The sequence below is a fragment of the Vulpes vulpes genome, chromosome 11 (genome assembly GCF_048418805.1).
Source record: "Vulpes vulpes isolate BD-2025 chromosome 11, VulVul3, whole genome shotgun sequence".
Lineage (NCBI taxonomy): Eukaryota > Metazoa > Chordata > Mammalia > Carnivora > Canidae > Vulpes > Vulpes vulpes.
This window is the reverse complement of record NC_132790.1, coordinates 68,853,663-68,867,166: the sequence shown is the minus strand read 5'-3', so window position 1 is coordinate 68,867,166 and position 13,504 is coordinate 68,853,663. Positions and strand designations below refer to the sequence as shown.

Sequence of the window (13,504 nt, the reverse complement as noted above, 5' to 3'; positions counted from 1 at the left end):
TTGTAGTATGTTCAGAAGGTTGGACAGCCATTACTGCTACCTAATTCCAGAACATTTTCATCTCCCTAAAAAGAAACCCCATGCCGGTCAGCAGTCACTCCTTATCTTCCACACACCCCAGCCCTTGGAAACCAGTAATCTGTCTTGTGTCTATGAATTTGCTTTCTCTGAACATCTCACAGATGGAATCATATGATAAGTGGCCTGTGGCGACCGGCCTCTTGCACGGAGCATGATGTTTTTGGGGTTCATCCATGTTGTAATATGTGTCAGTCCTTCCTTTATGGCCAATACTGTTCCATTGTGTGGCACTGCCACATTTGGGTGTCCGTTCATCAGTTGATGGGCATGTGGGCTGTTTCCACTTTGGGGCTATTCTGAATCATGCCACTGTGAACATTTGTGCGCAAGTTCTGCATGAACATCTATTTTCTGTTCTCTTGGGTGGACCCAGGCTTAGGACTGCTGGGTCATATGGTAAGTCTGTGTTTACCTTTCCAAGGGACTGCCAGACTGCTTCCCTCAGGGCTCTGTTTTAGAAGGACCCCGACTGCTTCGAGATGATTCTTGTGTTAACTAACAAAAAGGGTCACGAACAGAAGCCAGGGAAGGAGAGGGCTGCTAACATACACCGCAAGCCAGTGCTGTTCTCACCAAGGCTTCTGGCCACCGCCTCCCCTCCTGGGCCCGGGCTCTGCCCTCTTGGAGAGCCCCCAGGGCATCCCTGCCGCCATGCACTACCCTCCTCCTCTCCCATCATCCTCTCCTGCTGACTATATTCTTTGCTTTCTCACTGCTTTAAACCACATGCTGCCCTCACCCGGCGTCCCGCACCTGCTAGGAGTGGTCTGGGCACTTGGCCAGGCTGCACTGGAAAGGAATACACTTGAGGCTGAGTAACTTCGCGCGGTCTTTACCCACTCACCTTCGATCTGGAAATGTTCTGAGCCAAAGAACAGTGTTGTTTCAGAGTCCTGGGGGAAGAGAACCAACTGGAGAGGTATTGTTTTCTTCTCCAACAGGTCCACTCCCTTAGGAATAAGTGAGTCCAAGTGAAGAAAGAATTTGGCAACTGTGTAAACATTCTTTGGTCTATCTGATGCTCAGTTTGTTCATCTGTAAAATGAGTTTAAAACTGCCTACGCGATAAGGGGATTAAGGGAGATACTGTGGACACAGTTCCCAGTACAGCGCTGAAGATATTCAAGAAATGTGCATATTCTCCTGGACTGCCTTCCCTCCTAGCCAGGAGTCCGGGACTTATACAGACACTGGGATTGTCCGGTACCATTCATTCCCTCCCTCCCCATTCCCAGCTGTTTCCTTTCACCTTACTGCCCTCCCCGGGCCTGCCTTTTACTTTGCCCTCAGCTCCTGCCCCATGCGGGGCCTTGGGATCCTCGCGGTGTAGACCCAGGGAACTGCTAGTTCTCAGATCACCCTGGGTGCTCTCAGGGAGGCAATGCAGGCCAAATCCTCTTAGGGCAGATCGGATTATGACCTGGGTCATTTTGCAACACAGATTCTCAGGTCATGGTGGTGGCATACACGGCCAGGTGGTGTCCAGCCTGGCAACCCCTGGGTCCCCAGGGAATGTGGACTGCCCGGAGGGGATTGGTGTGGTCTAGTTTTACCTGTTGGCCTCTGGGTTTCAGTTTCCCTCCCCAGGAGATCCTCACCAGAGGCCAGAGCTTTGCGTTACACTCAGTTTGAAGTCATTTGAGAGCTCTGCACCGTGAGGGGAGGCATGGGCTTCCACAGCCCCAGGGTCTGGGTCCCGACTCTCCCTGGCAGTAGCCGCAGCTGGGAAGGTGCCGAGGCAAATACACACACCCGCCAAGGGGCTGGTGGGCCAGAGGAGATGTGGAGTCGAGCAACTACAGATGAATAAGTGCATATTGAGTGGACAAATAGCCTTTCAGGCCAAAAGCTCCTAATGCATAGATTATTATCTTAAAATAACTTTTTATAACAAATAATTTTTCATTTGTATATTATATATAATGTATATAAGTAATCTGTATAAATAATAATAAATCTAAATACAGATATATGTATATATGTATAAATAAAAATAAATACTAATCATTTGGTACATGTTTAGTACCAAAAGTCTAGGAAGCAGAAAAAGCATGAAGGAACAAAAATTATCATCCCATCACCTTTAAGATGAATCTCTTCAAAAGTGTTAGTTAATTCAGAAAACTAAATAACAACAATAACAACAAAACCCAGAAGGCTTAGCCAGGAATCATGAATTAATGATGCAACAAAGGTTTTGTTCAGTGACATGTCTCCCAGGCCCAAGTGGTTCCTTGTAATGCCTCGTGAGCCCCTCTAGAACCAGGGAGAACATGCTTGGAAAAATCGTCTCTTCGAGGACCATTCCACTCAAACAGAGGCTTTCAGCCTTCTGGGTGAGCCTAACCTCTCTTGAAGAATGGGTTGGCAGGTATACACACAGAAGGACAAACTGCCCTCTCTGCCGGGGTCCTCTGGCCACCAAACCTCTCTTCTTGGGAGATGTGTTCATGGCAACTTTTCCCACTGTTCCTGTTCCAAGTGTCAAGTGAGTCCAGGCAGCATCAGGAAATGGAAACTTCCAGCTCAGGCAGCGCAGGCCCGGCCATTAGTGACCACTGACTTGCCTTCTCTCTCATTTCCAGCTGTCAGGAATGATAGGAACAAGAAGAAGAAGGAGCCTTCGAAGCAGGAATGCACGGAAAGCTATGAAATGACAGCTGAGCTGGACGATCTCACAGAGAAGATCCGCAAAGCCCACCAGGAAACCTTCCCCTCACTCTGCCAGCTGGGCAAATACACCACGGTAAGAAACGCTGCCACCCCAGGCTGCAGGCCCTTGCGTTCATGCCCCCTCCCTTCTTCCCTGTCCCCTGGCCTCAGACCCGGAGGGGGCATCCACCCACACGTGCCCCAGGACATCTGAGTGGGGCTACATGGTGGCCACCTCCCTCCATGTGGCCATCTTTGGACAGTCATATGGGCGTTGCCTCTGATCCAGTCATGCATGCGTGCGTTCACTCAAGAACCACAAACTGAGTATGAGCGCTCATTATGTGCCAGGCCGCGTGCAGGGTGCCAGTGACAGGGGTGAATAAGATAAGGTTTCTGCTCGCAGGGACGTGCAGTCTGCAACGGAGACACGTGAAGCCAATAAGGTGTTATAGGAGTCATGACAGACATCTGTACGGAGCCCAGTGGGGACCTAGAGGGGACACGAGGCAGTGTTTTAAAAATACCCATCCAGCTGTAAGGTCCAACCTGGCCCCAGGTCCGGCTGGAGAGAGGATGTCAAGCCCTGAGCCAGGGCTGGAAAAAGCACAGATGTGACTCCGCCCTGGGGAGGTGGAGGTCCTGCTGTGCTTCCCAGAGTTCCATTAGAAATAGCTCTCACTGCAGGTCGAAATAAAGAAGCTAGGCAGGAGAGGATGTGGGATCAAGGGCAGGTGGCATATGATGACTGGTCTGAAATATGTCGCTGGAGACGCATAAGGTACTTCAGTCTTTTATACTGGTTTTTGCGGGTATTATGTTTGCTGACATCAATTCGCAGTGTGTGGCACATGGTAGGCAGTCAATAAGAATTTGTTGAATGAATGGATGAATGAATGAATGAATGAATATAACTAGAATGCTATTCTGGCCTCCCTAAGTAGCTTATGTTGCTTGCTTAAAAGGCTGATAAATGTTCTTTTAAAATAATCCAAAATGGGCAGCCCCGGTGGCCCAGCGGTTGAGCGCCACCTTCAGCTCAGGGTGTGATCCTGGGGTCCTGGGATGAGTCCCACATCTGGCTCCCTGCAGGGAGCCTGCTTCTCCCTCTGCCTGTGTCTGTCTCTCCTCTCTCTCTCTCCCCCCCCCCCCGTGTGTGTGTGTGTGTGTGTGTGTGTGTGTGTGTGTGTGTGTCTGTCATGAATAAATAAATAAAATCTTTTAAAAAAAATAATCCAAATTATCATATTTGCTGGCTTGGTGACTGGCGTACTAGAAAAAGAACAGGAGGAAAGCTCCTGACGATCCAGAATTGAAGTGTTGGTGCTGAAAGGAGGACAGTGAGCGCCGGGCTGGGAAGCTGCTCCGAGGGAGCCCGCCGTCTTGCATTCGGGTGTTGTTGCCTCAGCTCTTTCTGTACAGTGGGAATGGTAAGCAGGAGCGGGCCCAGGGGGTTTACTGTGCAAATTTGTACTAGAACCTGCTGGGGCAGCATCCCAGCTAAGCCCAAGGCTGCTGGGGTGCTGAGGCTGTGCGGTGGGTAGCACGGGAGTTAGATCGTGCCAAGCTGAAGACCAGCTCAGAAAGCAGAAGACCGTCCTAGAGCAGCGCTCTCCAAACCTCCGTGTGCTCACTTCTGAAGCATCTGGCAATCATATTGAGATGTGGGTTCTGACTCCGCAGGTTTGGCGGTGCTGGGGGCCGGGGTGGGAGGGGGAGCATTTCTAACAAGCTTCTAGGTGACGCTGCTGCGGCTGGGCTGCAGACCACACTCTAAACAGCAGACGCCGTGAAGCCTACTTAGTAGCCAGACCCAGGATGACCTGCTGGGCCCAGCCAGGCCCTTGGTGTGAAGGAGAAGGAGAGACATGGGTGTGCTTCACCCACCAATGTGGAAAGCTGGTGACCTACCCTCCCAGGCTACGGGAAAGGCTTGATTCAGTGGAGGCCCCCACTGAGCTTGGGGAGCATATCCTAGCCCAGAGAGACACAGAGCAGGCAAGGCTGGACGCCATAAGGGAGCTTTGTTTTAATCCAGGAGGTAAGGCAGGCCCATGAGCCAAGAGGTGGTGGAAGGTAATGCTTTTTATCAAGAGCAAGAGCGCTAGAAGCTTAAATCCTGCTTAGCTAACACCAGTCAGCCGAGTGACTGTGTGCAAGTTATTAACTTCCCTCAGCCTCATTTTTCCCATCTGTCGAATGGGGAGGATATAAAATGGTCAGAAAAATTCAACAATTCATGAGAAGCTTCTGTGATGGGAAATACCTATACAACAGTGATGTGGCAAGAGCACCATCTACCCCACATCCACCCACTGGATACGAACTGATAGTCCAGGGAGCTGGTCCCATGCTGGGTGCATCTGATGCCACAGAGAAGTAACATGATTAATAACCAGTGCCGAGGAGCATATCATTTATTCCTTTTAGAAATATTAACAATTGCCGACTGCTGCAGGCACTGTTTTGGGCTAAGGATCAAAGTGCGTGCACCCTGACCTAGGAAAACCAGGAAGTCAACTGAGGATGGGCTCAGGGGGACAGACAGAAGGAGGTGAGTGGATTAGTGGGACTGTGTTGGGAGTGAGTGGGAAGTAAGAAATAGCTTTGCAAGTGTGCCTGGGAGGCTCAGTCGGTTTAAGTGTCTGACTTGATTTCGGCTCATGTCACGACCTCAAGGCCATGAGATCGAGCCCCACATCAGGCTCTCTGCTCAAAACATGAGTGGAGGTGGGTGGGGGTCTGGTTGAAATTCCTTGTCTCCCACTGCCCCTCATCCTGTGCTCACTCTCTCTAAAATAAGTAAATAAATAAATCAGAAAGAATGAAAGAAAGCCTTGCAGAGTCTTGAACACTGACTGAGGAATTTGTACTTTAGTCTGTAAATAATGGAGAGAAAGAGGAAGTCTTCACTCAGGAGTCTTATCGTTATCACCATCATTATTACAGCTAGTAGTTACTGAGCATTTACTCTGTGCCAGGGACCGTGCTAAGTACTGTGAATATTCATTCTTTGCCTCCTTCTGGGACGTTATAAAGCAGGTGTTGTTGCTTCCATGTTACAGATGAGTAAGCTGGTGTGTGGAAAGGCCAAATAATGTGCCCCATGTCTCATAGCAAATAATTGGGACTTGAACGTGAACAGCCTGAGTCCAGGGACAGCCCTTGTAGCCACACCATACACTGGAGACATCAAGGGGGTGGTTGACGAAGCAGGATGGAAGCAGGAGCCTTTGGGCATCTAGTTAGGAGGGAGTGGCTGTTATCCAGGAATAAATCAAACTGTTAGCTCCCGAAAAGAGTAAAAGAGAACAAAGCAGGGAGGACTTCCTACAAGTGGAAATTTCGGAGCCAGATCAGATGAGACACATTTTATGACAATCCTTAGGATCATTTGCTATGGTCTCAGGGGTCTCCTCCTCTCTTCCCCAGACGGGGCTTTCTTAGTGTGGCCTAGACAGTCCACCAGGCCCCGACTCACCTGGTAACTGGATGGTGTCTGCTGTACTCCAGGGGAGGGCTGGGCAAACACAAGGCATAGCATCGCCTCTGCCCAGAACGCACGCCCTGCTGTGGCCCGGCTCCCTACAGGGCCTGAGACCAAATGGTCTTTCAGGATGGACCTCCCCCTGTTCCCTCCCACCCCAAAAGGCAGCCAGGGATTCTGGCCAGGCTCACCAGGGTCTCTTTTGGGTTCCCATTATACCACAGGTCTGATTCCACATGTCTCCAGGCTGTGGGGTACCTGCCCAGCCTTCCCAGAGAATGCAGCAGGGGCTGGCAGGGCCCTGTCCCGAGGCTCACACTGCAAGTCCCAGGGACCTGCGGGAGGGCTCTCGAGGGCTGCTAGAGCCACTTGGCTCACATGTGGGGCACTGACACTCCTGGGGGATCCCCCACCCAAGAACAAAAAGAAGCTGATGGGTGAATGCCCCAGCTCCCTTGCCCCTAGGAAAGTTACCTCTTAGGTTCTCTAAACCATTTCTTAGGGGTCCCCAGCAAGAGGAGCCCAGGTGCCCACAGGGATGGTCTCTACTGGCTGCCTCCCCTCCCCGGCCCTCCTCTGGTGCTTCCTAGGACTCATTTCCAGGAAGCTGCTTGCATTCAAATCCTAGTCTGCTTTTGGCCCAAGGTGGCAGGGGGTGGTGGGGCGGGGGGGGGGGGGGGTAGTTCCTGAGGGCCTCCAGGTCCCTTCCCACCCACCCCTCTTTGGGTGAGACACCATCCATCCCCAGTTGGGGTCCACCATCCTAAGCACTTTGTGGGGATTTCTGCCCCTAGTTTTTTAGATTGATTTATTTTAGAGAGAGCGAGCCAGCACATGTGAGTGGGGGAGGGGCAGACTGAGAGACTCTCCAGCAGGCTCCCTGCTGAGCACAGAGCCCAACGTGGGGCTCGATCTCACCACCCATGGGATCATGACCTGAGCCAAAACCAAGAGTTGGACACTTAACCGACTGAGCCACCCAGGTGCCCCTTTCTGCACCTGTTTTCATCCATCAAGGAAAATGGAAATACAGCCTCCCTTCTCCAGAGGGTGAGCCTTAACTACAGGACAGCCAACCTCCTTCCAGAAGCACGCTGCCCGTTTGTGGGATCCCATCTGCTCTGATAACAGTCTCTCATCCGGCTTTTCTCTTTATTTCTACTCTGTATACAGATCTAGCTCAGTTTTTATTGTAAGCAACTTCAAATCCTTTCTGGAAGTAGGTGGGGATATAAATAAATAACAGCAGCCATAACACATTCTCGGCAAGCTCTTAGCTCTGAGTTGAGCTTTTTTTTTTTTTTTTTTTTTTTTTTAAGAGCTTTTTTTAGACAGGCAGTTGCTTCCACTGCAAGGAAACTTCCTGCCATCCTCACTAGCCTGGCCTCCCCGTCAGATGCCTTTAGAATAAGTGGGCAGAGAGGAATTAAAAAGGCAGCTAACCATCCACCTATAGACCTTTGAAAAAGTACTTCCCTTTTCTTTTCTCATTACAGTAGATTTGGGACACATAGCCCAGCCCCAGGGGGCATAGAAGTGGGTGATGAGGCAGGAATATATACTCCTCTGCCCTCCACCCCCAGGCCTGGGCAGGGTGCTCACCCCCAAACTTCAGAGCTAGTCTCTTTGGAAAGGTTCCTAACCAGTGATCACCCCTCCACAAACAAGGAGAGTTGGAGGGGGATTCCACGGAGCGAGTAGAAAGCAGGCCAGTGGCTATTTATAGATGAGTCTCCAAAATAGAATGAAGAAGCAAACCAAAGGAAGCAGCATCCCAGTTCTGAGGATATTTACTCTGCTTCCAGAGGTCACATTCCAGCAACAATGTAGTTTGCGTTTTTGGACTTTGTAGACCTAGGGTTAAATCAGGTCTGTGCTGCCTAAGATCGCATGACCTTGGACTCATCCTAGGAACCTTGGCCCCGTCCTCTGTATAATGGGATTTGCATGACACCCACCTCGTGGGGTTCCTGGAAAGGTTAAGTGAAACAACTGTGTCAGCCTCTTGTGTCGTTTCTGGCGGAGGGATGTGCAAAACGGGCCAGTCTCCTCTCGATCGTGTTAGGAACACTGGGTCACACACACAGGTTCTGGGAAGGGAAAGTGGTAGGTGGGCAAGCGAGGCAGTCTCCAGGCAGCGTGACCCCAGCCTGGGCTGTCCGCTCCCGCATCCCGCTGCTCGGCACGCCGTGTGGGGGCTGTTCGTCTCCTTGCAGAGCTTGATGGCACATAAGCTGCCCTCCAAGGGGCTCGTGGAGTTGAGCTATGGAGGTTTAAGGAGCCCTTCATCTACTCAGAAAAATGACCACCAACAAAATCATTAAACCTCCAAAAGACTTTCCAGGAAACAACTGCTTTAGAAAAGGAAGGATATTGTGAGTAGTTCTGGCCACGGTGCACTTGGCTTTCATTCTAGCAAACTAACACTGGGATCAACCAGAGAATCAGAACCTGACACTCAGAAGGTCACCTCCCAGGAGAGATGCACCTGGTTGGGGGGAAGATGAACGGGGTGTCATGAGTTCTAGTCTCCACTTGACCGGCCTCCTTGTTGGCTGACCTTGAACCAGTTCTTATCTTTTGTGAGCCTGTTTCCTGTCAGTAAACATACCTGCCCTGCCTGTATCACGTCGACTATTCTTTCATTTTCCAGCACGCATAGACTATATCCCTGCTGTATTCGTCTGCTAAGGCTGCCGTAACAAAGTACCACAGACTGGGCGGCTTCAGTCAACAGCAATTTATTGCTCTCCAGTCCGGAAGCCGGAAGCCCAATACCAAGATGTCAGGGCCATGGTCGCTCTGTTGGCTCGAGGGAACCATCCTTCCTTGCCTCTTCTAGCTTCTGCTCTTGGGGGCCATTCTTGGCACTCCTCGGCTTGTAGAAGTGTTACTCCAATCCTGTGTCTTCACATGGCTTCTCCCGCCTGAGTGTTTTCACACCATCTTCTCTCCATTCGCTTCTGTCTCTCTCCAAATGTCCCCTTATAGGAGCACCGGTCATAGAGAATGAGCCCTGCCTAATGACCTCATTTTCAGTTGATAACTTGTGTTAAGGACCCCATTTCTGGGTAAGGTCACACTCTGAAGTTACTGGGGATTAGGACTTCAACATGTCTTCTGTGGCGACGGTGGCAGGAGAGGTACACAGCTCAACCCATAGCACCCACGGAGTGCAAAGTCGGAGCGCGCGGACACTTACCCTCCCGTGCTTGCAGCTCTTCTCTGAGGCCTGGCTGAAAAGCAAATGTTGTCACATGTTTGTGAGCTTTTAGAAGCCTCTGGCAGTATACATCACACGTCTTGTCTTTGGCTTTTAGTGAAAAGTGCCCTCTGGGTACTGTGCTACATTCCCTGGATCTTACTGGGCAGTAGAAAAAGGAAAAGACGTTTTCAGTCAAGGGAATAGCATGAGCATGGCCAGGAGTTTGGCAGAGGAGGGGCTGGATGCAGAGCCTGAGGAGATAGGTGAGGTTTCCAGATGGAAGAAGCAGGGCCAAGGGGGTGAGCCTGTGCTCTGTGCTCTGTGCCCGGCCACAGGCTTTGGCAGGTCAGCAGGGCAGAGCTTTGGTTCATCCTTAGACGTGCCCCTGGAACTCCAGAAGCCATCAGTGGACTTTCAGAGCAGCTGAGACCACCCCAAAATCTAGCCCCTCCTGGACATCCTCTGGAACACTGATCTGTACCCTCCAGCTGATCTATTCCAAAGGTTATACCCCTGCACTCCACCAAGGTCCCTGAATCTCTGAGATCGCCAGCGGCCCGTCCCTTTTAGTCTCATGTGTGGGTCTCAGAATCTTAGGTTGATGGGGGTACAGGAGCACCCCTAAAACATTACCTTCAGGGATATCGTGTTTGCTTCTAGCCAGACTTCCCAGAAACTCTTGGGAGGTCCTCTGAGACCCTTGTTACCTCTCCCTTCCCGTTGCCCATGGCCCGTTGCTCAGAGCCCTCTCTACCCATGGGCTGCTCCATGCCTGTCTGTCCACCCGTAATGCAGGATGCCTGCCAACCTGCCTGTCCCCACCTGTTGGAAGCAGGTCTTAAGGGAAATGTTAAAAGTGTGCCGGGGACCCCGACACTGCCCTCCTCCCGCTGATGGACGTACCCCAGCTGGCACATTCCTGAGGCCGTGTTGTCACAGTGCCTAGATACGTGTTTGTTGACCACAGAGGGATGCGGCCTGGCACATAACGTTCTCTTCGTGATGACCCTGGGGATCTTTCAGCCACCTTCTGGAAGCATCCAGCATTCCAACCAGGAGGGAGATCACAAATGCAATAGCAGGTTCTAGAAGACAGAAAGTTCAGGCCACGAAGCAGAACCCGAGCTGGACCGAGGAGCAGGAGGGTGGGTGGCACAGCGTGGGGGTCAGGAGCATGGACTGTGCGGCCGCACTGCCCTGTGCGAATCCCGTGCCCTCCACCTAACAGCTGGGCGTCTTGCCCAAGTGACTTCATGTCTCTGGGCCTCAGCCTCCACCCCAGCCGGATGGGCCAGGAACAGCCCTCCCGAAGGAAGGTGCCGTGAGGATTAGAGGGAGCTGGTTGTGAAGCCCTCCGAAGGGGGCCTGGCCCCGGGGCTTGTGGCATGGGACACGTGTGCCACGGGGACACGGAAGGCAGATGACAGGAATGGTCTGCGGTGCGACTGGAAGGGGCATCGGCCTGTCCAGGCGGCCGAGTGCAGATCAGGCCCAGGGAAGGAGGCACCTGGCAGGTGCGCCTGGCACCCCCTGAGCAGCATAGCTCCTTGCTGGGGGGAGCTGCGTTTCCCCCTTAGCTGAACAAGAGCAACAGGCAGCCCGGCTCGACCACCGTGGTGTCCAGGGGTGCCCGCGCAGCCCTGTGGGAAGGCAGAGTGGGGTGCCCACCTGGAGGGGCTCCCACCCCCTAGGAGGAGCAGGGGACGGGAGGAGAGCCAGGGTTTGAGGGGGGCCCGCTGCTCCCCGCAGGCTGTGCTCCTCCCCAGCCGCGCTGGCCTCCCACTCCTCCACCAGTTCCAGAAGGGCCTCCCCAACCCCACCCTTCCCTCCCTGCTCCCTGAACCGCCTTCCTTGCCACCCCAAACAAGCAGGGCTCTCCATTTGCTGCCGCTGGCAGATAATATATAAGCCATTTTAAACCTCATGCCTATGAATCGAGCGCCCGGTATAATAAAACACCGGGTTATTTTGTGTTTTATTAACTGCCTCTTCCCTTCGGTTTGCATAATAGTGAGTTAGATTTACATGCCATTAAGACGGCTGTGCATTATTTTTAATAGAAGGTACGACAGGCTTCTCTCCCGCAGCCCCGGGTGTGATGAAGTAACCTCATAGGATGCTGATGAAGGTTTTGTTCACACTCACTGGGTCGGGCCAATGTCTTTTTTTCCAGATGGATACTCCATTGTCAAATGATTTCCCGCCGTAAGCTCGCCTCTATGTGCCTCTCTTCCGTGTCATCTTCCTACAAACTGGATAAACTGCCTATTAAATTTAATTACAGCCCGAATGGCCGCACATCTTGATCCTCTGTTCCCCTGGGTGTACTGTATGCCACCAAGGTCCTTGAGGAAGGAATAAAATAAATCTGGACGATGAGTTCCTCGCTCCTGCAGAGGGTGCTGCAGGAGGCGACGGCACCCACCTTTTGAAGGCCTTCCGGGGCACCCCTTAGGCCCACTTTCCTTTCTGGCTCTCCTCCCTGGCATTTAAAATGAAAGCTAAGTTTTATTGGCTCTGGGCTGATCTTCACTGGGGTGAGGAACTAAGGATGGGCATTTGGGATACACAGTTCCCTTCACTGAACTGTTGACATTTGTCAGAGGCCTAAACGCCAGGCCCGTGAGCCTTGTCTTTCACTGGGTGGTTCCGCTTTGCTTCCAGAGGCAGCAGAGGCCTCCTGAGCAGGCCTAGACTGCAGCGTGGGGAGCCTCATCCTCAGGATGTAGTTGTCCTGAGACGTCTGGAACAAGCCAAGACTTGGGGGAACATCGTTCCTCATTGGTTCGTTTAACGAATGTCTATTGGGCCCCTGCTTGCTATGTACCAGGCACTGTTCTAGACCTTGAGGATGCAGCAGGGGGAAATGAGACAAGAAGGCCCGTGTTAATAAGGGAGCGATAGTGTGGTAGGCGGTAAGTGGCGTGGACACCGAGCAGGATGGGGAGCAGCTGCAGTGCCAGCAGAAGGATCCTGTAGTTCTCGACAGAGTGGGCTGGTGCGGGCTCAAGAGAGATGACATTTGATCAAAGACTTGAAGGAATGAGGACGTGCACCACGTGGGTAGCGAGGGGAACAGGAATCCAGGTGGACGGAACAGCCAGTGCAAAGACCCAGAGGCGGGTGCATGCCCACTTGTTCGGGGACAGCAAGAGACCCATGACGCTCGGGAGCGGGAGTGAGCTAGGAGGGAGTGGGAAGGTAGGGAGTCAGATCTGGGGTTGGATTCGGGAGGGCCTCGCAGGCCAGTGAGAGGACTATGGCTTTTGGTCTGTTTTTTTTTTTTTTTCCCCCCAAAAAGTCATGGTGTGGATCAGGTGTGGCTGGATCCAGCATTTCAGTACCTTCAGGACAGACTCACTCTTCCTCTCTCTCCATCACTCACCACAGCTTTCCTCTGAGTTGGCTTCTTTCTTAAGAGGCCTTCTCCACCTGGTAGCCCCTGAAAACCCTTGGCCACCCACACTGACAGCTTTGCTTCCCATTAATCTAACTCGAGTCCCAGAAGTGAGCCTCATAGGCCTGCTGTCGGTCACCCACTCCTCTCGGAGCCAATGCCTGTAGCCAGGAAGAGGGCCTGTTGTGATTAGCTAGACCACGGTCAAGTGCCCTCCTATACTTGAGGGGGTCCCAGAGCCCTGCCCAAACCCCGAGGGCTCGGAGGGAAGGAGGAGCAAGGGGATGACTAAAGGCAAGCAATACAAGGTAGTCATTTGACTGCGTTCACACCAGAGATTCTGCTCTGGAGATTGGATAAAGAAAAAAAAAAAAGAAAAACCCCACAAAAGGCACTTTCCTGGGTATGTTTTAGTGTAACCCCAGCTGAAAGCTGAGACCATCAGTACATCCTGGCAACTACCGAGTGGTACCCTATTTCCTGTGTGTACTGTGCGCATTCTCTTTATGGACTAACTGAAGAGAGCGAGGCTGAGGAGTGTGATGGGCGGTGGAGTGCGGACCAGGATGGGGACCTTGCTGGCCGTGCTACCTCTGCTCGTGGAGAAGACGGTCACGGCTGTGGTCTGAACCCTCGGGCGGTGCGGTGGGCAAGAACGGGTGCCGAGGAAAGGATTGCAATA

The 13,504-nt window shown here is 52.2% G+C and overlaps 1 protein-coding gene across 6 annotated transcripts in view; it reads left to right on the top strand.

Annotated features, from left to right (window-relative positions):
• Window positions 1–13,504, top strand: part of RARB (retinoic acid receptor beta) — a 724,031-nt gene that overhangs the window by 692,635 nt on the left and 17,892 nt on the right. For all 6 annotated transcript variants that reach the window (XM_026006400.2, XM_026006399.2, XM_072726687.1 and 3 more), the window contains one exon: window positions 2,667–2,827. In XM_026006400.2, the coding sequence (XP_025862185.1) occupies window positions 2,667–2,827 (161 nt within the window). The remainder of the gene's footprint in view (window positions 1–2,666; window positions 2,828–13,504) is intronic.